The 26,859-nt window shown below is 40.8% G+C and overlaps 1 protein-coding gene across 2 annotated transcripts; it reads right to left on the reverse strand.

The window, feature by feature from the left end:
* Nucleotides 1-7,005: 7,005 nt before the first annotated feature.
* LOC116674020 (major facilitator superfamily domain-containing protein 6-A) lies at nucleotides 7,006-25,351 on the reverse strand. 2 transcript variants are annotated; one of them, XM_032506500.1, is made up of 8 exons: nucleotides 25,100-25,351; nucleotides 20,950-22,489; nucleotides 15,855-15,952; nucleotides 11,534-11,695; nucleotides 11,310-11,408; nucleotides 10,060-10,352; nucleotides 8,958-8,961; nucleotides 7,006-8,219 (listed from the first exon to the last, which is right to left on the reverse strand). In XM_032506500.1, exons 2-8 carry the CDS (start codon nucleotides 22,485-22,487, stop codon nucleotides 8,212-8,214), a joined length of 2,202 nt encoding a protein of 733 aa, XP_032362391.1. In that variant the 5' UTR covers nucleotides 22,488-22,489; nucleotides 25,100-25,351; the 3' UTR covers nucleotides 7,006-8,211. The 2 variants fall into 2 exon arrangements, with proteins under 2 accessions (XP_032362391.1, XP_032362390.1); XM_032506499.1 differs by lacking the exon at nucleotides 8,958-8,961.
* Nucleotides 25,352-26,859: the final 1,508 nt, after the last annotated feature.

Consider the following 26,859-nt stretch of genomic DNA (forward strand, 5'->3'; position numbering starts at 1 on the left):
ATGATACTGAAAAAAACTGTCCCTACATGGTAGGCTGTTAATTTTTTCCTAATTACTGGAAAACCGATTAAATGATCAAAAATACAATATGAGCATATGATATTGTTTCATGGTTTCATATCGATTGCAGGCCCCTGAATTATCAGAATTTGCATTGTGGCCAATATCGTATTGTTGTCCAAAGAATCCATATCATATTGTATCATGATAAAACTTGTGATTTACAAATATGTACAGACACAACTTCACCTACTTCTGAAATATGCGGAGAAGGAAAAACAATCTGAAGAGGTCAGTTCAATGAAGTGAAACATCCTATGTAATCTTGATGGCATGACTGATGTTTCTATGATGTATTTAATTTTGTCTTAGCTTTTTTTTAATTTTTGAGTCAAATTTCAAAGAAGGATTGGCAATCTCACATAAATCTTAATAATCTCCTTTCTCTACCCCTCTTAGTTTCATTTGATTTATTCAATGACCAGTTTTTGGTCCTTTAAAGTTGCCCCATCTGCTATTTTCAATATTACAATTGTGTGTATGTATGAAATGTGTGTGTGTGTGCGCATTGATTTGTATGTGCTTTTGTTGCTTCTGTCAAAGCACTTTATAAATTAATGTTTTTTAATGGGACTATACAAATAAAGTTATCATTAGGATTACTAGTGGCTGTTGTGTTTTGCAGTAATAAATTGCCACGTCATGTCATAAGAGGTTTTGTTTTTAATGTTGACTTATTGTGTTTGTGAGCAACTAGCCTTCCTCCCTCAGGTTACCTGGACCATTTTGGGTGGCTTGCAGTCAGTAAGTAAAAAAAGTTAAAAAAAACTTAAATTACTTCAACAATAGTTTAGCAAGGAACTTTTTCCGGTGGAACATGTACGTTCAGAAGTAGTTTTAGTCGTCAACAGAAAACTCTGAGCTGTCTGGATTTACCCTGCAGAGATCTGAGGACCAGGTAACCATAGTCCTCAGAAATCCACCAGTGGTTAGAACGCCAACACAGAGACAGAGGAGGGTAATTTCCGGTGGCAACGGAGCGAAGTGGAACGCCGTGGAGATGGACAAGTATTAAAACCTTTGTTTACCTGAACAGCCTCTGACGTGCAGTGGATCCAAACCCTTCCCCTCCGTTGGGTCCAGCTGCAGCCGTGGACGTGATGAACCACTTGAATGCCGAGCCGTCGTCTCAACCCCTCCCTGCAGTGAATTAAACATCAGTTAATTAAATAAGCCAGGGCTCTTCAACGTCTTTTAGGCCGAGTAGGGACCCCCTACTGCACCTATTGTATACAACTGAGTTGCATATTAAACTGGGCAGAATGGATGAAAATAAATTTTTCATGCAGCATGTTTTAATGTTAAACGTACATCTGGAAGGTACGGGAGCCTCCTTAAACTTAACTGTATGGTTACCTTAGTCACCTTTAGGAATCCTCAACATGTACATTTCTTTCCCCCAAAATAGGCCAATTTATCTTTGCTATTAAAATTTTGCATTCATAATTATAATTCATAATTATTTGGCGCCACCCTCCCCTGAGGATGCCCTATGGGTCCTAGACCCCCTTATTGAAGATCTCTGAAATAAGCAAATCCAACGAGGTCAGTGTCCAGTATTTCAGTCCTGTGCTGTGTGTGGACAGGTAGCGTCGCAGCGCCCCGACTTCACTGTGTAAACAGCGGCGAGGCGGTTCGAACACGGCCACCGGGGTGATGCCAGAGCAACCATGACAGCTGTCGGCTCTCGTATGTCTCTTAGTCTGCTGCAGCCGCTTCACACTGCAGCGCTCAGCCTGCTCTGCACACGCTCCTGTGAAACCAAACAGCTGATAATGGTAGAAGTTGGGGGCAAATCTCCAATCAAAACCATACCATACAGCTTTACTGTCGGTTCACTCCGAAATTCATTTGCATTCCTGGAAATAAAAATGTAATTACACACAGAGCTAGACAACAATTACACATACTATAGTACAAAGATAAAGACATATCGACAGCTATGGCAAAGAAACATATATCATGATATCCTTGGATCCAGATCTTAATTTAATTTTTATTTATAGTATCAATTCATAACAAGAGATATCTCAAGACACTTTACAGATAGAGTAGGTCTAGACCGCTCTATAATTTACAGGTAGAACAGGTCTAGACCGCTCTATAATTTACAGGTAGAACAGGTCTAGACCGCTCTATAATTTACAGATAGAGCAGGTCTAGACCGCTCTATAATTTACAGATAGAGCAGGTCTAGACCGCATCTATAATTTACAGATGTAGTAGGTCTAGACCGCTCTATAATTTACAGGTAGAGTAGGTCTAGACCGCTCTATAATTTACAGAATAGAGCAGGTCTAGACCGCACTATAATTTACAGATGTAGTAGGTCTAGACCGCTCTATAATTTACAGATAAGTAGGTCTAGACCGCTCTATAATTTACAGATAAAGTAGGTCTAGACCGCTCTATAATTTACAGATAGAGTAGGTCTAGACCGCTCTATAATTTACAGATAAAGTAGGTCTAGACCGCTCTATAATTTACAGATAAAGTAGGTCTAGACCGCTCTATAATTTACAGGTAGAGTAGGTCTAGACCGCTCTATAATTTACAGATAAAGTAGGTCTAGACCGCTCTATAATTTACAGATATAGTTGATTTTTTAACAAAAATGAGTTAATTATGTACTAATTGTTACAGGCCTAGTTTAGTGTTTGGGTATGCTGTTTGAAAAATAGAAACGGTTAATCATAAAAAAGGCAACCATTTCTCAATCCAAAAAGAGAGTAAGAGGCATGTTCGCATGCTGCCAATAACGTGACTCGCTGTGGTCTTTAGTCTGACTCAGACTTGACTCAGGTGGTCCTGAACGCAGGGCGGCCATAAGGCCTAACCGACGTTTCTGGTTTTTTTTCTCATCTTCAACCCGTGAGCAGCTCTGTTGTCTGCTCAGTTCCCCGTTCCCATTTAGTCATTTAGCTTGGTGGTCTCCTGCACTTCACCTCGCAGGTTTCCTTTTCAAGTCAACACTGAAGCAGCTAGTTTCACTTCCTTATAAACACACAAAGACCCAAAAACATGATCTGGGGCTTCAGCTCAGCATGTTGGTCTTATTTATTAACGGTTTAAGCACTAGTTTACCACTTTTCAGTCAATAGATAGATAGATAGATAGATAGATAGATGCATGCAGACATGCATGCATGCATACATAGATGGATACATACATACATACATACATACATACATACAAACAGTACATACATACATAGATAAATAGATACTGTAGATCGATAAATAGATACATTTTCATGTTACAAACAGCAAGTACTTGGAGATACACACATACTCCCTCACACACATACAGAAAAAACAATGTACTAGAAATACAACTACTGACCAAAATATACTTAAAGGGATGAAAAAGAATGTACATGTATGTTGTGAAGAATGAAATGTACAACCTACATCTTGCACAAGGTAAATATAACAAAATAAAAAGTGACCGGTGTGCAATATATCTGCAGCTAGTATAGGTACTGTTTTAAAGCTGCGGGTGAATGTAGTGGAATAGAGTAGAAGTACAAAGTGGTGAAAAGAAAGTACCTCAGCATTTGTACAGTACTGGAGTAAATGTACTGTGTATTCCACACACATATCATCAATGAGGCCACCTCATCATACTGGGTTCCACTGGGTCATAAGCCCCAGACGGAGACAAGGAGGTGCAATTAGCAATCCACGCTCTGTACTTTGGTCCGTTTGGGGACTTGAACCAGCAACCCTCTGGTTCCAAACCCAACTCCCTACGGACTGAGCTACTGCCACGTTTTCAGTTCCACTCTGTACTTGTGATCCTTGGTTTTAGTTGATTAGCTGTTATAGCACAACAGAGGTTAAGAGAGACATGTTGTTGTGGGCGGGGACCAGGTGGGTTGTTAAACGTGTCCCTGATGTCTCCAGAGAGTCCAGGAAACAGGCATCATCACCTTGATGCAAGTCGCCTCCTCGGGGCGCCTGGCTCGCCTCTTTATCACGGCACAGTGAGAAGAAACCCGCTATAAATAGCTGCAGGTTGTATCTGGGCAGCCGTTGGCTGAGAGCAACTAATTGGAATAGTCGTCATGGTTTTAGGTGAACGATGGTAATTAGTTTTAAGAAATGGGCTCTGGGGCGGGAGACTATATTGTGATCACGCTATTTTTCGAAACATTAGCTCCAGATCTGGACCCTTTTAATGCCCAGGTGAACGTGGAGGTTGTGGATAAACACAAGTAACGTCAGTTTTGGTGTTTCGGGTCAAAGGAAGTGAAACCGCAAGAGAGAAAAGAAGCATGTCGAGAGAGGAAAAAACAGGATGCTAAGAAGCTGAGACGGTGGAAAATGACCCTAATATCCTATTCATACTTTTAAAAATTAACATAAGTGCAAACAGTTTACACTTTTAAGCCTGATAAACTGTTGATACTGTTTATAGACACAAAAAAAAATGAAGGTATTTTTGACATTTTTCCAACTGATGGGATTGGAAAAAGACTGTCCACTTGGGGGGGGGGGGCACAGCTGATGTGTCTACAATCAAAGTATGTAGTACTAATACAAAGTATGTGGTACTAATACAAAATATGTGGTACTAAGGTCACCCCAATATGCAAAACATCAACTATTTAGTGGGAGAAGGGGGCTGTGAAATATATATGTGTGTGTGTGGGTGGGGTTGTGTGTGCAGGAGAGGGGTGGGTGGGGTGTGTGTGGTGTGTGTGTGGTGTGTGTGTGTGGGGGGGGGGTATGTGTGTGTGTGTGTGTGTATATATGTGTCTTAATAGCCCAAATTTGGTGGCCTCTGATACATTCTACTGCCACTATTCCATCATATACATATTATTCACTGATCTTAATTATTGTCTATTTTAAGGACTTTTCCTCCCTATATCTTTGTATATATTTTTGTTATGTATACTTTTATTGATGCATGTATCTATATGAGTCTATCAACCAACAGCAGCAACATGAGTAACGAGCACGCTCATCTACTTATGGTGCGTTCACATCAACTCGGACGTGTTGGGGGTGCAGAGGTCTGCTGCGCCCCTGACTGAAACCAACACCACCACCATTGGTTCCAGTAAGAGTAGGGGGGGTCAACGATGCGACTTTTTCAGAGACAAGTCAGAGAATCCAAAAAGCCCGTCTTGCCTCGACCCTTTGTCATGTAAATTCAAAGGAGTACGTAGCAGCTCGCGGTCATGACACCCTCAAATCAAACAAGACTACTGATCGTTGTTAAGCAAAGCCTAAACAACAACAACAACAACAACAGCAGAAGAAGAAGAAGAAGAGGGGCTGGTGAAATTTCTCCACAGATATCAGACAGGCTGAGAGTGCCAAGACGTTTATGATTTCATTTTTTTTCTTTTTTTTTACGACACCACAGTCTAGTTTTTGAGGAAGCCTATTACTGTCCTCCCACACACACCCATCAGTAGCAGGCGCACCACGACCTCAATAACCCTCCACACACTCATGAATATAGAACCAGTCCATTTAAGACAAAGTGAATTTAGAGACACTACTGCCATCAAGTGGCTGATTTCACAAACTGTCCCCAAAAGCATCCGCTGTTTAAAACGTGTACTATACATTACTGTATGTACAATTTCAAGTACTTTTACTCCTCTTGTTGTCATTTTATTCTACTTCATTTCAAGATTTCTGTTCATAGACTATGCCCAAATCTCCACTTCATTGGCACTTTTGACTTCTACTGACAGCTGTAGATGTGAGTTTACAAATTTCCATTTGCCATTTAACTAACATGACAAGCCATTTAAAATACAATTCATTGTTGTCATCAGTGGAAGAAGTATTTAGGAACTTAAGACTCCATAAATTAGAAAACTGCTGACATCGTCAAAAAGAAGAAAAACAAGTTTTAAAATACTTCATTCAAAGTGGAACTTAAGTGAAAATATTGTCAGTCAAAAAAACTTAAAACATACTCATTGTGCAGCACATTTGCCTCCATTCATAAATTTTTTGAATTAATAGTTCTTGTTCTGCAGACAACCGTGCCTTTTATATTATTATACATAAGTTTGTCAATATTAATAGAAGTTTATATAGATGCTGAGAAGATGACTCATTACTTTAACTTCTTACGCATTTGCAGTGTTGCTTCAGCTTTTCACACACCTTTTCTGCAGGAAATGCATTTTCTAGTTATATATTAGATTGTCAATACTAACATAAGTTTATCTAGATCATGGGAAGATGAGAAGTTATTAAAGGGCTTGAAAAACTAAATGGGAATTTGCGCATTAAAGGCTCTTTTAATTCTAAAAGTCTCAAACGGGTCCTCACAAGGCTGTTAAAACAAACACGCACACAGTCATTAAAACTCCAATCTGGAGGGTTATTTGTGAGATTAACATTTAATAATGTTTTTTTTAACCAATAATATTGACATACATTGATACTGTATTAAAGGGCAAAACATCCTTTAGTCATTCAAGTTACAGAAGAAGACAACATCATCTTCCTCCGTTTCTGAGGCCATTTCCATCCGGACAACAGGAAGAACTGAATACTGGGGATTGTTTGGCAAGAAAATGGAAAACGACGACGGTAAAATATAGTGCCGGCTATTGGCAGCGTCAGTAGAAAATGATTGGAAGCAGGCTAGAGAAAGACCCTGAGTATGGAGGGTCTTTCTGTAGGAGTGTAGCACAGTCAAGGCGTCCTCGCTCGACTTCTCACGACAAGAAGTCACAACAGTCATGACGATTAGGAGGCTGACATTCGGTTTTAAAGAGGCACGTCTTCATTCTGTGAATTATATAAATATATCTCAACTAACGGTCCGTCCCGTACAGAGTACAAAAGTGGGTTTGGGTTTTGACAGAAGTGACGAAATGGAAAAACCAAAAGGTCAACTTGTGTTACACAGTCATCGGAGCTGCGCTGGAAACTAATTCAACGTTGATTTATTGAAGATGTTTTCTCAAAGTATTAGACTGGTTCCCAAATCCTAAGGCCACAGAAGGTTTGCCGCAGGGAAACGATGCAAGTCGGCAAAAGAAGCTCAACGATTAAATTCACTTAGAGGGTATCATAGCAGGGTTTCAGCAGGGTTAAACAGCTCAGAGAATATCATTTCATACCCGTTTTGTGATCATAACGGCTAAGGTATTGCCCAATATTTCCCCGCAGCATACAACACTATGACCTGCTAGTATAGTTACATTTCTGTTTATCAAAATATTAATCCCTGTCATCTCATTTTCTAATTCATTTTAAGGCTTGTTTGTGTGCCGAGATGATAGAGTGTAAAATAATGGTGTATGTAAAAAAGAAAAAGAAAAAAAGAGCACTTTTATCGTGAATTTATTTGTGTGAAAACTGATGGTGTAAAAAACTACAATATGCAATTGGGACCCCATTAAGAATGCATTTTAATGTGTTAATTTTGTGTCTGCATGAAGTTGTCACTTCTTTAATCCCAATGCCGATGCTATGTATATGTGTGTCTGTGGGTGGGGTTGTGTGTGCGTGTGTATAACCCATAAAAAATGCATTTTAATGTGTTAATTTTGTGTCTGCATGAAGTTTGTGTTCTTCCAAATACTGAATTAAACCCACACATTGTTACTTTTAAATCACTTTTTAAGTAGATTAAGTTAATAAATAACACTCCACCGGTAGAGGGTAGTAAATAAATAGCGCACAGGGAAGTTAGATTCGTCCACCTTTGTAGGAAAAATAAGCCGCGTAGCACACCTCCGCATTCATCCAAACATTCAACCCAAACTCCCCTTTGCAGAAACAATCTATTACAACAAAGTCATGTCTGAGCTGCAGTTTTTCCAACTTGTTTGCCATGATATTTTCTTGAAATACTTCAAACCGATTTGTACAATACATGTATATGAGTACAGTGTTTTGTCAAGATACTGACTCATTTAGGAAGGAAGTACAGTGACATAAGCGAAGAGCAGTGTGTGTAAATGAAAACGGTCAGTGTGTGTTTTCAGCAGTGGAGGCTGGCTGTTCTTTCCCACCGTCTGAGGACGGGTGCGTTTGGTCTTTGTCCTCGTTAGAGTCTGTGGGTGCTGGATGGGCGGCGGATGTTTGTGTGGGCGCTCCTGTGCCGTCATCACCCGGGTTTCTGTGTGACGTCGCCACCGCCTTGTACTCAGCCGACGCCTGCTCATTAGGTACCTAGCAACAAGAGGCAACAAACAGTGATGGCGCTGGACAGGCAGCAACACGGAGGATTATCTTTATTTATATAACTGGGTTTTATTTAACTAGTTATCCACAAACTATGAAAGAGCTAGCTGACAACAACTTGCTATTAAACACAACATTAATGCAATGATGTTAACGCTAACATGTTAGCATCTACTAGTTATGTTATCTTGGGTGTCACACTAGGTAAACTATTGCTATGACTAGGATCTTAAAAAAGAAGGACTTCCCTTGGTTTTACATTTTGCAGCAACTCGGAGCTGAGGGCCTCCAACATGGCCGCCAGAGGGTGGGGGGTGGGGGTGGGGAGGGGGGGGGGAAACGAACCACATATCACCGGGGGAGTGATTACGGTGGCATGCAACTCACACAAAGCGGTCTAGACACGGGGGGTGGGGGGGGGGTGGTGGTGTTCACAAACACGTATGCATGCATGGACACGCCCAACTACCCCACAGGTATAATGAGTCACTGTAATCACCACATGCGTCAAACAGACAAAAGAAACCCGGACACCCCCCCCGATCATTCATTCTCACACACACACACACACACACACACACACACACACACACACACCACAAACCACCACAACACCACAAAAACACACACCACACACCACACACACACACACACACACACACACACACACACACACACACACACACAGTAGTTTTCCATTGACCTTTGCATACAAAAATGTCTCACCTTTCTTCAGAATGTGTGTGTGTGTGTGGGTGTGTGTGTGTGTGTGTGTCGGCAGCCAGTTAGAGGAGGAAGTGTCAGAAAGTTCAGGTTAGTAAAGGTTAAAGAAACATGTTTCAACACAGATATTTAAGGCAAAATCTTCTTTAAAGATCTTTGTATCCATTTAATACCAATTCTAATTTCAGCCATATATATTCTCAGTTTGGTGGTAAACTTGGTTTCTTAAGGGTGTTTTATGCTTCTGCTCTGCGTCGCTGTGAACCCCCCTCCAAGTCATCCCTTTGTAAAGTGTCTATATGTCAGTACATTTTCAAATTAGCACGTCGCCACCAAACAGTACTTTGTGGGCAGCATGCTAACATAACATAAACTGGCTTGCAGACACCTCCAAAATAACCTCAGACTCATTTTCTGGTTCCAGGAACTAGGTTGATGGATTTTATTGGGTCTATTTCTTGCTACTTTTTACAAAATCTAAGCAAGAAAAGGCCAAACAAATACGATTCATAATTTAGCACAACAGTCTATGGGGTTTGCCATTCTGAGTACCGTTTCGGACGGACAGACAGACAGACAGACAGACAGACAGACAGACAGACAGACAGACAGACAGACAGACAGACAGACAGATAGATTGATCCAAAGCGACCCCGACAATAACACCGAAAGGGTCACGACGCCATAGATGCGACAGCATAGAGTTGATGCAGAAGCATAAAACAGTCCTCTTTCTGTTCACTGAGTTTCTCTGCCCGTCCGTCCGTCTGTCTGTCTGTACACTGAGTTTCTCTATCTGTCCATCTATCTGTCCGTCCGTCTGTCCGTCTGTCTTTCTGTCCGTCCGTCCGTCTGTCTGTACACTGAGTTTCTCTATTTGTCTGTCTGTCTGTCCGTCTGTATACTGAGTTTCTCTGGCTGTCTGCCTGTCTGTCTGCCTGCCTGTCCACAGAGTTTCTCTCTCTGTCTGTCCACTGAGTGAGTTTGTCTGTCTGTCCACAGAGGTTCTCTGTCTGTCTGTCTGTCCTTAGATCTATGTAAAAACCTAGTGTTACCTCTGGAACTTCTACTATAGTAAATAGTACTAACTAGTGATAGTGTTCACCTGAAGGGGGTGAGTCTCTGTGGGCGGTCCGCGGCTCTTCACCATGTTCATCATCTCCTTGATCTGGACGATGGCGAAGGCGATGGTGACCCAGGGGGCGCCGGACAGCACCCAGGCCGGTCTGCTCACGTCCTCCTGCTCCTCCTGGTGTTTGGTCTTCATGATGGGCTGCAGGGCGGCCTGGTGCGCCGGGGTGGGGCTCCCGGGGACGGTCTGGCTCTGCACCAGGTCGATGGTAGCGATGGGAACTGGGCTGGAGGGAACCGGGATGTTCTCAGCAAGCATTCTGTCCTCTGGGAGAAGATGAGAGACAGAAAGCGGCCGGATGAAATGAACCCTTGAGTTGTCTTCCTGTCGACCGTGAACTTGCGGTCCTTCTGAGTCAAAATTCAAAATGAAATTTTTTTGATGCTTTTAAAAAACTATTTTGACCAATAGTTAAGATCAGAGGATGTTGAGTGGATCACAGTTTATGTTAAAGGTTTTTCTATATATATATATATATATATATATATATATATATATATATATAAATAAAGGTATTGCTTGTTCTTCTCTCCTTCACTTTCTTGTTTCCTATTAAACTGTAATCATACTCTACGTTATAGGGAGACACTTTGTAAGCCCCTTCGGCTTTCTTGTCTTTTTTGCACATGTTTTTATGATGGATTGGTTACTATGTACAAATTATGTTGGTGCTGAAAAAAAAAAAAAAAATGTTTAGTCAGGAGACTTTATAAACATTATTTACATTTTTTTCCCCAAAAGGATTACATTGAATACAACACCCAAAATTCAATGGTAGTTGTATGGGTTCTATATAACGTACATGCATGCATCCAAGGTATTTTGGGGCTATTCGGTTACAAAAAACCCATATTAATGATATCAATTTTTTTTTTACAACACAAGAGTTAAATGTCTTTTAGAGTCTGATTTAGGTTTAAAACGTCAGAATTGGCAGAAGAGCGCAAACATAATCTACACATACTCTACAAGTCAACATTAATATCACAGGAAGGTAAAACACAATTGTGATTATGTAATGATGGTGAGGACATACTGAACGCTGAATAAAAACAAAACAGATTCTGTAATCTGCATGAAAAGGAAAAAGAAAAAGGGTAACTTTGGAACAGGATGGAAAGATTAGGGAGGAGAGCTGGAGGAGCTGGACTTTAGTGGAGCTGCAGGTCTGCACTAAAACTTAAGAAGATATGTGCCTTCTTTCCTCTAAAAGTCGTTCCCACCTTTCTCCTCAGTCTCTCCAGTCAGACACTGGATGAAGGAGAAGATTAGGAGGATGACGAGGGAGGCCATGCCGATTCCTCTGAACGTCTCTGCAGCACCTGCAGACCAAACAGGAGGAGAACTGTAAGGGGTGGATGAAACACTCACATCTTAAAGGATCTCGGCGTAACTGGAAACCTTTCATTTGAATAAATAAGAAAGCATGGCTCCGTCATGTACGTACCAAAGTAGTTGACGAACACCCCCCCCACCATGGCTCCGCAGCCACGGCCCAGGCCGAGGTGGAGGCCCTGCAGGATGCCCTGCGCTGATGTCCTCAGGGCCGGCGGGACCGCGGCACTCAGATAGGAGATACAGGCGGCCCAAACTGAGGCGTGGGTCACACCTGGAGGACACAAAACGGACAGACAAGGGTCACAGCTGAATGGAGAAGGAGTGACATCTGGAACCGCTCAAATGGAAAATGCAGGTACAAGGGCCTGCAACATCTTAGTTGCATTCATTTTATCAATACTATAATTGCCACTGTTCATCAGACAAACTGCCATAATTATTAAACCTCATATTTCTCTATATCTGTATATCTGTGTGTCTCTGTAAATCTGTGTCTCTGTATATCTGTGTGTCTCTTTATATATGTGTCTATGTATATCTGTGTCTATGTATTTCTGTGTCTCTGTATTGTATATCTGTGTCTCTTTATCTGTGTCTATGTATATCTGTGTCTCTGTATATCTGTCTATGTATATCTGTGTCTCTGTATATCTATGTTTATGTATATCTGTGTCTGTGTCTCTTTATATCTGTGTCTCTGTATATCTGTATATCTATATGTCTCCGTATATCTATATGTCTCTGTATATCTGTGTCTCTGTATATCTATATGTCTCTGTATATCTGTGTCTCTGTATATCTGTATATCTATAGGTCTCTGTATATCTATATGTCTCTGTATATCTGTGTCTCTGTATATCTATAGGTCTCTGTATATCTATATGTCTCTGTATATCTGTGTCTCTGTATATTTATGTCTCTGTATATCTGTAAGTCTCCGTATATCTACATGTCTCTGTATATCTATATGTCTCTGTGTATCTGTGAGTGTCTCTTTATATCTGTGTCTCTTTATATCTGTATATCTATATGTCTCAATATTTAGTATATATGTGTCTATGTGTCTCTGTAAAACCCATATCGATGGACCTCTAGTGTACGGTGTGTATACCTGCTTATGTAGACTACACCACTGTGTGTGCGTGTGTGTGTGTGTGTGTGTGTGTGTGTGTGTGTGTGTGTGTGTGTGTATTTGGATCGTTGCAAGAACTCAACAATCAGTAAATTGAAAAGATTAAGCACATATTTGCTGTTATTGTTGCAGTAACTCAAGCAAGAAATATCTGTATTACAATGACTCAAACAATATTTATGAATAACTAGTGTCCTTTAAGTAACTCCACAATTCCACTATGGCAGTAATTTAAGATTGCTTATTGGGTTTATTTCAGTAAATCAAAATAAAATAAGTGGTTAAAAGACAAATTTATCAGTTTTAATTACATTATTTTGCTTGTGTTTGACTGTAATTATTTTCTTTCTGTAAACTTTTTTTTCTGTATACTACAATTTACACTCCGTTATTACACACAATGAAGTAAAATCCCATGAACGCTGTCAACCACCAATGAGAGCTCTCCCTCCAGCTCCAAACAGGAAGCAGCAAACGGCTAGAAACAGTGGCGTTTATGGCTGCCATGGCGCCATGCTGAGCTAAACGCTAAAAAGGAAAAGTTGCTGATTTTCAACCCTTCTGAAGCGAGTCATCAATTTTACCAATTTAATGAACGATAATCCCATCCGGGCTCGGACTGCTCGGTTGTGGTGACACGTCTCCCTCCAGGAAAATAACCCTGCATTTTTGAGCTTCCTGTCTGAAGTCACCACGCCTTCGGTCGCAGCTTATCACGCGTTACGTGCTCGAGGTCAACAGCGTTAAAAATGGACTCTCTCTCTACCGGATGTTTTCTGTGGAGGGGCGATGCTCCCAGCTCTGAGTGACTGTTGGAGAAAGTTGAATGTATTGTTTCAAATTGTGTTCCTTGCCGGGAGTCAAAGCAGATGAAGGTGAACTTGAAGTAAAAGTATTTTCAACTATTTGTCACTTGTTTATTCTGGGAGGCATCAGTGTTTTCTCAGGGAGGACTTCTCAAACAAACCACCCAGACTCTCACAGTAGTCGCTCCCTGAGGTCTCTTATCTAGAGTTTACCATCTATCTTACTTTACCTTGACTTCTCCACTCATATTGTGCATTTAAATTAGTTATTGCGTTAACCATATTAATAAAATTGAGAATTCTTCCGCAAATATTTGTTAATAAACTACAGAATCGGATATTTCAGCATCATTGTTTTGTGTTGGATTGTTTCTACTGAGACTTGGTCCTTTATGCATTATGTATGGAGATGAACATATATTATCAGGACCTTTAAGCATGGTACCCTGTTGATTGTTTGTAGATATATCACATTTCTACTACATAAGTGACCCAATTTAAAGATATATTCATCTTTCCAATAGTAAAATATCCCTTTAATGCATTCTTCAGATGCAGTGCTTGAAGTATTCAGATCCTTTACTTAAGTTAAAGTACTAATACCACACTGTAAGTCCTGCATTGAAGATGTAACTTTCTATCTATATGTTGTAGGTGTCATCAGGAAAATGTAGTTGAAGCAACACTTGAGAACTTTTTGTACCTTAAATTAATGTTAATAATAATAATAATAATAATACTAATAATTCACATTTATATAGCGCTTTATCATAGACACTCAAAGCGCTTTAGGGGGAGGACTACATCATATTTCCAAAATCCCTCCAGAATCACTTCTGCATTCGCTTTGCGGCTCTCTACCGGCTATAACCCGTAGACTGTTAACGAAATGGACCAACAGATCCCGTTGTTCTGGACGGAGACCAGTGAAGGTGAATAGATCAAATTCTCTGGTAAAGGCTGAGCGTTACTGCGCAGCCTCCAACTGAGCTTGAAGACTTAGATGTGACGTGAGCAACCTGTCTGAAAGTTGTAAGTCTTCTGGTAGCTGTGCAAGAGAAATGTCAATCATTCCCAGTCAGCAGAGACGGAGAGGTAGGTTTTTTTTCTTAGGAGATAACATAGACACAAGCTAATTACTGCTAACTAACATGCTAGTTAACATTAACATAGACACAGGCTTATTACTGATAACTAACATGCTAGTTAACATTAGTAATTAAACCTAAACAGTTGATGGAAGTCCAAACTGTCTGCGAGCTTCTCCTGACTACAGTGATTTGTCGACTATGTGACGGTAAGTCGCGTGGTTATGACACAATCGTTAGCCTATTCTTTACAAAAACATCTGCTACGGCACCATACCGTGAGGAGCTACAAGGTAATGGAGCCTTTTATACATTGTCGTGTTTCTTTAGAAATGAACAACGGACAAATAGAGTCTTTAAACGCTTCAGATGTAAAGCTATTCACTGTCAAAGTGGTGCCAAAATGAATAGGAGTCAATGGGATGCTAATGGCAGGTGATGGCTTTGTAGCATTAAAATGGCGCCATGGGAGCTACATGAGAGAGGAGAGGCTTACCCCCTTGCTATAACTGCACTATGCAAGTCTGCCAGATCGGGTAGCGGATCTATAGTTCCAATGACACATAAGGGGACAATGTCCAAACCGTAGGGGGACCGAAGCAGGAAAAGTTCTATAGTGTTGCTTTAAAGTATAAAAAGTATAAGTACTTAATATAGAAGTCTCCTCCTTGTAGAAAGAGTAAAGGATCCAACCAGCTGTGTGTTTAATGACATCATCATCTCAGCTGGACCTGTAGGCCGTTATATTGTTGCTAGGTTACTTTATAATAAAACATCAGATTTTATAAAATGCATGTGTTTTGTGTGCAGAAATCTTAATGTGTAAAGTAACTAGTAACTAAAGCTGTCAGATGAATGTAGCGGAGTAACTAAAGTAACTAGTAACTAAAGCTGTCAGATGGATGTTGTGGAGTAACTAAAGTAACTAGTAACTAAAGCTGTCAGATGGATGTTGTGGAGTAACTAAAGTAACTAGTAACTAAAGCTGTCAGATGGATGTCGTGGAGTAACTAAAGTACCTAGTAACTAAAGCTGTCAGATGGATGTCGTGGAGTAACTAAAGTAGAATATTTCTCTCTGAAATGTAGCGGAGTAGAAGTAGAAAGTGGCATGAAAAGAAAAGACTCGAGTAAAGTACAAGTACCTCAACATTTGGACTTAAGTACAGTACTGGAGTAAATGTACTTAGTTACGGTATCTTGCACCACTGTTCAGGCGTCAGAGGGTGTTTAGGGAGAGCTGGGAGGAACCCTGGTATTACTGTTTATGACTGTTGATAATAATAAAACGAAGGCTGAACTATCGGAGGGAAAAGGCCGTTTGATAAGCGTCCAGTTAGACAAACACAGCCGCTTCCTGTTCCTGGCTTCCGACCGCTCCCTGCAGGGCCAAGAGAAACGTTACCTTGAAGGACCTCCATGGGCAGGACGGTCCAGGCGTTCTTCAGGTAGGAGATGTACAGGTAGCGAGCCGTGTTGCAGGCCAGGCCGATGTACAGTACCCTTGAAGGACAAAAGAAGGGTGTAAATACCTAACTTCATGTAAAACCCTACCTACACTCAGTGGTGGAAGAAGTATTTAGCTCCTTTACTTCAGTAGAAGTACCAATACCACACTGATGATACTGATAAGTTCTGCATTGAAAATGTTACTTCTGTAACTTCCGTAAAAGTCTGTAAGTATCATCAGGAAAATGTAGTTAAAGTATTAAAAGTAAAAAAAACTCCTCCCATTGTAGAAAGTGTAAAGGATCCATGGTCTCATCATCTCAGCAGGACTTATATCATCTCAGGCCGTTATATTGTTATTATTGGTATATACTGTTGCTAGGTTACTTTATAATAAAATATCATTATAAACTACATATGTAGTTTGCAGAAATCTTAATGTGTATAGTGACTAAAGCTGTCAGATGAATGTGGTGGAGTACAACGTAGAATATTTCTCTCTGAGATGTAGTGGAGTAGAAGTAGAAAGTGGCATGAAAAGAAAATACAAAAGGAAAGTAGAAGTACCTCAACATTTGGACTTAATTACAGTACTGGAGTACCTAGTTACAATCCACCACTGCCTACAGTGTAAGGCCGCTCAATTATGGGGGAAAAAATATTTTGGTCAATATTGAAATTAGGCCTGCACGATTTGGGAAAAAATATGAATTAGGATTTTTAAGCTTAGAATTTTATGATGTATTGTTTATGATGCAGTCGACTTGTAAAATTAAGAGAATCAAAGTCAAAATTTAAAAAAATTAAATTGTGAACAGGACCAATCGAGATTTTATGATCATTTAACACAATGATTCATTGACTTTTGGAAAGATGTTGCATTTATTCAACTTGAATAAACGGTGAAACAAATCCACAGTGAATACACCTTCAAGTGTCACTTCATTCTTTTCCTGTTGAACTTTTGGAATTCTCCTTCAAAAATCACAAATCATATAAAAGATATATTCAAAAGTTGAAATAGCAGGTCAAGAAAAAATGAGAGTAACCGTAATGTGCCAAATAATGGTTTTTCTCAATTACATTGGTTTTGCAACAAAATAAAATTGCGATCAAAATTTGGATTAATCGCACGGCTGCTTTTGTTTATCACAAAAACCAAAAATTTGTCAAAATAGTTGCCATCTATAGTAAGGAGTAGGAGTCTTTGTGTACTGTGGAAAATGTCTTAAAGTGTCATTTGTGTTCTCAGTTACAGTTTCAAGACCTTTTCTGATTGGTTGAGGAGTCTTTGCTCTCACCAGGACAAACAGACGAGTCCAACGGGTCTGACACACCCTCATAATGTCCATTGTTCAGCAGCAGACAGGATTAGCTCAGTGTTTGTTTTCACTCACACACACACACACACACACACACACACACACACACACACACACACACACACACACACACACACACACACACACACACACACACACACACACACACACACACACACACACACACACACACACACACACACACACACACACACACACACACACACACACACACACACACACACACACCACGGCTGAGCTGAGGTTCCCTCTCTAAAACCTATGACATTATTGAGTAACGGAAGCTTTTTGGACAGCGGTGGACACGGGACGCCTGCAGCCCGCGGGGACTCGTTAATCTAGAAGCGGGTGGACGACCACCCGTGCGAGAGGCTGAAAAAGCCTGCAGCCTGTTTTCAGTTTCGCCTCTGGCTCAGACTTTCCAGTAAAGCAGGAAGTGTGTTTGCAGCAGAGTGTCATATCCTCTGAAGACTAAACAACACAAAGAGAACACAGTGCTGTCTCCCCCTAAATCCTACATGCGGAAACACAACAACATTTACTAAACGATGTTTTAGGAAAATCCTTTTGCATCGAGAATTTTTAGTACTCAAATTATTCGAGTTACTTGTGGAATAGTTTCAGCCCTATGTGCAGCATACACTATTTATGTAATGCTCCGTAAACACAAGCGGACGTACAAGAAGATGACACACAAGAAAACACAACCTAAATGAACTGCATCAGTGAGCCAATCAGCACGCGGCGTACATCTAGCGAGATGTACTAATGTCTGTGATTGGCTGTCTAACGTTACACGTCGTAGAGACACGCAGGAATAACTCGAAGTTACACAGAGAGACGAAGCTGACAGAGATTTGTGACGTTAATGTGTAGTGTTGTAATTTCCTTTTGTTTTATAAAATTGGTATAAAAAAAAAGTATTGTTTAGAAACCGTTATCCAGATAACGGTGTTGGTATCGAAGATATTTGAACAATACCCAGTCCTTGATTTAAATCTGGAACTGTGTGAGAAAATGACTCAAACTGATCAACTTAGAAACGCAGGATGAACCTGAGTGGTCGAGAGATAATTTAAGGATAGGAAAAAATACACAAAATTATTTTTCAGTCTTTTTATCTTTTGGAAACAAGAAGAATCAAAGCCTGGTAGGATCTTTTCCTTTGAGATTAAAATGAGGTTCATAGTATTCCCCAACAGCAGCAGCAGCAGCAGGGCAGGTGCATTTAGTCAGTAAGAAATGAATTACAGTCCATTTAAAAACACTCCCTACCCTTCACCTCCACCTTTCTGTTGACTCAGGGGGCGTTTTCAGTCAACAGCAGGGATGCTGTGTGTGTGTGTGTGTGTGTGTGTTTTTGGACGCCGACGGAGCTGAAATCTAACACCGCGCTCTTGAATGTCCCTGCTGCCTGCCAGCAGGGACAGAAAACCTCCGAGCATCAAAGGCCACTTTGTCTCCACACATTCCCTCTCCACTGCTGCTGCAGAGCGGAGGGTGGACTCAGCCGCACGATAGTTCCAGATTCAGAATAAAACAAGAAAAAGAGAGTTGGTAATTTAACATTTCACCATCATCTCGACACAAACACATGCAGCCCCCAATAACAGCACATGTGCATGTAGTACTCAAATCTTGCACGATATAAAGAGTCCAGCATTTTCCGAGAAGATTGATTTGCATGCATGTAGGAAATATCACCCGCGCATATCGTGGAAATGACGTCTGCTTGTATTAGCTGACAGAAAAGGTCATCAGAAAACTGCACTTGAAAAATGAAACTCACGTTGTCTTAGCGCTGCCTTTTATGTTCAGTTTAATTTTCAATTTGTTCATTAAAAGAAAGTTGGAAAGGATTTCTTTTCATTTGTTTAAAGCTCAAGTTTGTTGTATATCAGCAGAATAGTGAAAGCAGCAGAACTGAAAACACTTTAATATCTATTTATTTATTGCAAGTTGTTTTGTTATCGTCGTATTCAGCGCTGTTATCGCATATTTCCCCCATATCTTGCAGCCCTAGTTTAAAGCTACAGTGCGTAGTTTCTGTCGCCCCCATGAGGAATTCTGGGTAATGACACCAACACTGTGGGCACAGCCACATGATACAAGCCTTCCGTGATCGCACACACGTCTTTTAGCTTTGTAGCAAGTCATTTGGCAACGGCTTGAATGTAACGGACGTATTAATATGAAAACGTTAGGCACTAAAGCTTTGAGTAGTTCATTGTTATAGGGTGTAAAGAAGGCAAATAAGGTCGCAAACGGTGAGGACGTGAGAAATAATTTACAAGGTGGACAAGACTCTGACCTGGACCTGACCCCAAATCAAACACTAACTGGTTTGAGGGAGTCTTTGGCTACTTAAAATAACCCAGCTTCTCATTAGAAGGGTTAAAAAAATATTACTTTTACCCGTTACGTATTTTGTTGGATTTCTCAGTTAGCAGCAGCATATTTAAAAAAACATAATGTACACCACGACTTTTTATAAAGAAGGAAGTTGAAAAGGGTGAGAGATTTATTTTAAGGTACGTTTTGCAACATTTGTGCATGTTTTGCGGATTATTTCTACAAAAAGAGTCTGCTGTATGTGTATTTAAATGCACATTAATGTTTATACATGTTCAGCCTTTGTGGAGGTATATGCAAGTGTTTTCCAGTTTGAAATGTCTAAATTGTTTGCTGAAAAATCAGTCGGTAAGTGAAAATGCAGTTGGTCAAAATGACGCAATATCAATATCAATATCCAATATCCAATATTCATGAAGTCCTTTATCAAACACAAGTGTCACACGTTCTATGATTACAGCTTCTCAAATGTGACAATTTGCTGCTTTTCTCAGTTTCTTATTTCATTGTAAACTGAATATTTTGGGACATTTATCATTTTGGGAACTTGTGATGGCTTTTTTTTTTAAGACAAAAGATGTTATCAGTGGCGGAAGAAGTATTCAGATCCTTCACTCCAGTAAACGTACTAATACCACATTGTAAAAATACTCAAGTAAAAGTCCTGCATTGAAGATGTTACTTCAGTAAAAGTATGTAAGTATCATCAGGTAAATGTAGTTAAAGTATTAAAAGTAAAGAACTCTCCTCCCAGTGTAGAAAGAGTAAAGGATCCAACCAGCTGGGTGTTTAATGGTCTCATCATCTCAGCTGGACCTGTAGGCCGTTATATTGTTGCTAGGTTACTTTATAATAAAACATCAGATTTTATAAACTACTTGTGTTTTGTGTGCAGAAATCTTAATGTGTAAAGTAACTAGTAACTAAAGCTGTCAGTTGAATGTAGGGGAGTAGAAGTAGAAAGTGGCATGAAAAGAAAAAGACTCAAGTAATGTACAAGTACCTCAACATTTGTCCTTAAGTACAGTACTTGAGTAAATATACTCAGTTACATTCCACCACTGCATTTTATAAACTGAACAAAAACTGTTAAGAACTGACAGAAGAATCAATAACTATGGTTTGCATTTTATTTCCATAACAAATAAGCTGACCATAATGTAACCGCCCAGGTGTGTGTGTGTGTGTGTGTGTGTGTGTGTGTGTGTGAGAGAGAGTATGTGTGTGCATGGTTGTATGAGGTCCAAGTGGAGTGCTACTACCTGCACTTGCTAACGGTAGACTCCCAGATCTCTGGTGCAGTACCATGTATTACTCTGATTTGTTTGGACCTGAAACTCTCCCACTTTGTCTCACCTGACGTGTCCGACCAGCTCGATGAACTTGTGGCTGGTGAAGTAGGCGACGAGCTCCGAGATGTGGCTCAGGACCGAGCAGACCCCGAACAGCGTGGTGGTCCCGTGCAGGTCCTCCAGGTGCCAGTACAGGAAGCTGAAGACGAAGCCGTAGCCGAAGCCCATGAACCAGGCGACGAACAGCACCGAGCTGTAGCGCACGCTGCAGAGCAGCCTCAGCAGGTCACTGTAGTGGAACTCTGGAGCGGCGTCCGGGGGAGTCTGGCCCGAGGAGTCCGACTCGGACTCCGGTAACGCTCTCGGGCTGCTCCCGTCCTCGGCCGCCCCCTCTGGAAGCTCCTGCCTGTAGTCGCCGTCGTTATCAAAGTAAAACTGAGTGGCAACGACGAACGCGACGCCCATCAGCACGCCGAATACAATGAAGGCGATCTGGTAGTTGTGGAGACGGAAGTCGGGCACAACGCAGCCCACGCCGTCAATCGGCACGATGATGTGGGTGTGGTCGATCCAGATGCCCACCAGCAGCATGGCAAGACCCCAGCCCAGCGAGCCCCACATCCTCTGCAGGCCGTAGCGGTCGCGCGCCCTGCCGAGGTACTGCAGGGTCACAGTGTCCACGATGGTGACGGCCGGCGCGCTGAAGAACTCGCCGACGATGATGACGAGCAGGATGAGCAGGAAGATGCTCTCCACCTGGTCCTTGTTGTAGACGATCTGGTGCTTTGCGGCTGAAGTCGAAGCTGGGGGGGTCGTGGTGGTGGTGGTAGTGGTGGTGGGGAGTGTGGTGTTTGGCGCAAGCTGGGTGGTGTTGGCCGGCTCCAAGGGAGCGGATGTGGCGTTGGAATCGGTGCTCCGCTCGCGCCTGTGGAGCCCGCTGAAATGGGAGTCCAGGATCTCAGGAAACCCGCTGAGCTCTAGAAAGCTCCGGCGACGTCTGGTGCGGTTGGTGGAGTCGCTCGTCTGCGTGAAGTTGTCGTGCGGGAGGGTCGTCGTCTCAGCCGCCACCACCGTCGGAGGAAGGTCGGCGCCTATCACCACGCACATCATCTCCGCCGGTTTCACGAAGCCGATGCCGCAGTTGAACACCAGCCAGCACAGGACGGAAAACAGCAGGACCATCTTGCCCTTCTTGAAGCGGTCGGCCACCACCCCCCAGAAGGGGGCGCTGCAGAACTCGATGAAGTAGCGGATGCCGACGAGCAGCCCGCTGCGGCTGGCCGACATGCCGAGCTGCTTGTAGTACAGGGCGAGCAGCGGGTGCAGCGAGCCGTACGCGGCGTAGAAGAAGAGGTAGAAGATCTTGGAGATGAGGAGGTGGCTGTTGATGCGGAGGCACATCCTCTCGCAGCAGTCTATGGAGGCGGGCTGCGGGGCATCCGGCTGCCCGGGCGGCGTGTCCGCGGCTGCCGGCGGCGTATCCGTGGAAACACCTGCCGGCTGCCCCGACGGCAGCGCGTCGAACGGCTCGGCCAACACATACTTCCTCTTCTGCTCCTCCTCGTCGTCCGTCAGGATGGCAACCTTGTCGTCAGCTGGCATATCTGGGAGATAAGGAAATGAGGGAGAGAGCGGCGCCGACATTCAGTAACCAAATGATGCTGAGTGTATTCTGTCTGCTGGGTAAAACCCAAATGAGGTTTGGCAGGACGCCAAGCATGATAATGGGGTTCTCCACTGTGGATATAGCATTAAATATGTATTTTAACCCTACATTTGTCCTGTGGGTCATATTTGACCCATTTTCCCAAAAATTCTAAATCAGAAATTTGGGTTTTCTTCAACCAATTTGTGAAAAATTATAATAAACAACGTGGATGGTTACATGCAAAGCTCCTCACAAGTTAAATAACTGATCAGTTCACTATTTTCATTGAATTTGGATGTTGTCATTTTTTTTTAATTTTATATATCATTTGAAGGAAAACAAAGAATTTAATACACTGAAAAAAGTGACAGAAATGTATGGGAAAAACAACAACAAAAACGTCCCCCACAAAAAAATTATCAACAAAGACATTGTAAAAAGTGAGAAAGAACTTCAGGGAAATTGAGAAATGTCAAAAAAGTGACAAAACGTTTTGGAAAAAGCTTCAAAAACTTGGTCAAAACAACAAAAATGTATATATATATATAAAAAAAAAAAATCAACAAAGAACTTTGGGAAAAGTGAGAAAACGTCAAAAAAGTGACAAAAATTTTCGGCGAAAGCTTCAAAAACTTGGTCAAAACTACAAAAATGTCCAGAAAAAAACCCAACAAAGAACTTTGAGAAAAGTGAGAAAACGTAAAAAAAAAAAAAATTGAGAAAAAATGTCAGAGAAAGCTTAAAAAAAACTGGGTCAGAACAACAAAGAAGTCCAAAAGTTTCAACAAAGAACTTTGGGAAATGTGACAAAAGCAACAAAACTAAATGTCACATGGTCTAGGGGAAGACAACACGAGGGTTAAAAAAATGATCTTTTCCTCTTCCTGAAATCACAAGTAGCCTAACAGGATTCTTCCATCCTCCATTTGGGCTACCATAACATGTCAGTCAACTAAAACGTGGCTCATATCACCTCGTATGTCTATGGCGCCATATCCTGTAAACGTTGGAAACAGCGGTCTTGAGTTTTCATAGTCTACCTTTGGATTACAAATCCCCCAAAATGTAAATTGAAAGACAATTCCAGAAAAAACACACACTGCGTTTGCTAAAGAGTACGTGGCCGGGGATGAGACAACGAATTGGTGCAGAAAACGGAGCAAATGTACTTTAATGTACCTGTTGTCCTCGGGTCAAATTTGACTTATTTGCAAAGTTTCCATTTCAGAAATTTGGGTTTCTTTCAACTGTCAAAGAAAATAACGACGGATGGTTCGATACGAAGTTCATCCCAAGTGATCAGTTCCCTACTTTCATTGATCTTGGGTGATTTATTACATATATAGCATTTGAAAGAAAAAAAAGAAAATTGGTAAAAGAACGATGAAAGAATTGCCAAAAATGTCAAAAAAAAAGCCACAAAAAAATTCAAAAAAGGGCTCAAGACAATGGTTCAAGAATTGGATCAAATGGTCATACAACAGGGTAATATTAAACCATATTAATGTCATGTTCATATGTTCATTTAGACTTAACAGACTATGTGTAGCTTTATTAAAAGAGACAATTTAAAAAAAAAAGAAATTATGGCTCAAAAATGGCTCTTTTGAAACTAAAGGTTGTCTCTTTTTTTTTTACCCTGTCTTTATGAGCAAACGTATACACTGTATTTATCCACAGGATTTTTTGAAGAGTTTTATCTGTTTTACTGCTTTTTATTATTGTATTGTTGACTGTAATCTTATTTTTTATTTTTTTTAGGTAGACAATTTTAAGGATGAAAAATAGCCTTTTGGCTAATTCTGGTGCATTTAAAGCAATGTCAAATAATTTAATAAATTAAATTAAATTGATAAAAGTTTAAGTATCTTGTTTGAAAAGTTTGTTTTTTGGCAATGCGACCCATATTAATTAATTAAATATTATACTAGAAAGATTGGTAAACTCCAGAGACTGTGCGACATGTTCATCTCCTCTTTTAATATTAATAAAAGTAGAAAAGTTTTGTTTACCTTTTGGAATTTGAGTAAAACAAAAAGCAGTGAAATCATTTTTTTGTGTGTGTACATTAATAAAATAAAGGGTTATACAAATCTGGACTGTATTTGAGACCCAGGACTATGTCATGAAGATATTAGAACTGATAATCGCAGTAAAAGAGAACCATAGAGATTCTCTTAGAACATCAGTGAAGTTATTTCCGGTTCGGGGAGCCTGCAACGACCGCTTAAAGCCCACGAACCCCCTTTTGAAAACCGCCTGTCCGTCACAGACTGTCACTGGCTGTCCTATGCGGAAGCAATTTGTATTTTCATCAAAGCGAGCTAATTTTAGCCGAATAACTAGCCAAATGCAATACATTTAAACGTAGGAATTGAAGTAAATTAGCCAAAATGGCGCTACCAATTTAAAAAAATAAAACGAACCCTGTTAAACGGGCTAGGAATGGCTCGTGCACCTTTTGATTTCGCCGCTTGTAACCTCAATAAAGTCTTCAAACACATTTTATTAAACTACGTCATATGAAAAACAGCAACTTTAAACACAATTAGCACAGTTTTCTTACCTGCTCAGGTCACGGCTCCCATTAAACTGCGCAGTTTCTGTTGAATGTCTCTTCTTTGTCCGACTCGGACATTTCACGCAAAACCCGTCATAAGAATTATTTTAATTTAGCGGATAATAATAATATGAATTGACTGTAATATGTTCATGGTTTTATTTAAATGTGAATTTGAAGCGTTTGTCCGGCTTTCTCTTTGTGTTGAAGACAGCGGCAGCTCGTCTGCCACCTGCCCCTAGCTACCGCGCAACCGTCAAGTCGCGCGCCTCGCTAAGCTGCTACAGCTTCCGGCCGGCGCCTCCAAAATAAAAGTCAAGAGCTGAAATATGAATGCTCATTTCCGCCAGCGTGATGAATAAAAAAGAATTTAAGTCATTATGAGTTAATATCTCAAAATGATGAGAAACTCTCTCCAAATAATGAGTTAGTGTATTTTGAGTAAGCTTCCATAAACATACCCATTCTCAACATAACAAAAAATGACACCCGCTAACTAAAGCCTACTTTACACCATAGATCTTCAACAGGGGCCCGGGACCCCCCTACTAACTAAAGCCTACTTTACACCATAGATCTTCAACAGGGGCCCGGGACCCCCCCTACTAACTAAAGCCTACTTTACACCATAGATCTTCAACAGGGGCCCGGGACCCCCCCCCCCACATCTACTAAATGTCTTAACATGAATCCAACACATTATCAGCATATATAAATCATACATAAATCAGTTTCCAAATCCCAAATCTGATTAACTTCCATAGTAGATGACATTATGGGGATATAACAGCAACATAATAATACATATTCATACATTTAAACCCAATTCAAATGATTTCCAAAGCAATACATTCATTCTACCCGAAGGGGGTGCTGTACACTTCAATGTAAAATGGAACCAGTTGATGTGGATTTTCTTGTGTTGTCAAATGTAGGCGCAAAAAAGGTTTTAGTCAATAAAATGTCATTAAACATCCCATTTAATGTTTTCCAAACTTGGAGTCATATCAGGAACAATAAAAACTGTAATTGTACCCTATTCACTAACATAAATACAATATTTACCATTCAAACCTTTAATAGAGTAAAATAAACCCTTTCTGTTAATACACAGGTTACATTTGTGGGTGGGAAAAAGTATTCTGAGATCAGATGTTATAGAATAAATACCCTCTACGCTGTTTTCAGGCTTTGTTGGTGTGAGGCAGATTGGAAATCCGACAAAATGAACGGCAGAATCTGAAATCTCTTTGCAGACGGGCAGATGTTCCTGTGAGGATTTACTGGAAGCAACGACGTCGAGGGAACAGCAGGCAGCGGGGAAGAAGTATTCAGATCCTTTACTTCAGTAAAAGCACTAACACCACACTGTAATAATACTCTGTAACAAGTAAAAGACCTGCGTTAAAAATGTAACTTCAGTAAAAGTGTGTAAGTATCATCAGGAAAATGTAGTTAAAGTATTAAAAGTAAAGAACTCTCCTCCCATTGTAGAAAGAGTCAAGGATCCAACCAGCTGAGTGTTTCATGGTCTCATCATCTCAGCTGGACCTGTAGGCCGTTATATTGTTGCTAGGTTACTTTATAATAAACATCAGATTTTATAAACTACATGTGTTTTGTGTGCAGAAATCTTAATGTGTAAAGTAACTAGTAACTAAAGCTGTCAGATGAATGTAGTGGAGTAACTAAAGTAACTAGTAACTAAAGTAACAATAACTAAGCTGTCAGATGATGTAGTGGAGTAACTAAAGTAACTAGTAACT

This window comes from Etheostoma spectabile, chromosome 24 (genome assembly GCF_008692095.1).
Source record: "Etheostoma spectabile isolate EspeVRDwgs_2016 chromosome 24, UIUC_Espe_1.0, whole genome shotgun sequence".
NCBI lineage: Eukaryota > Metazoa > Chordata > Actinopteri > Perciformes > Percidae > Etheostoma > Etheostoma spectabile.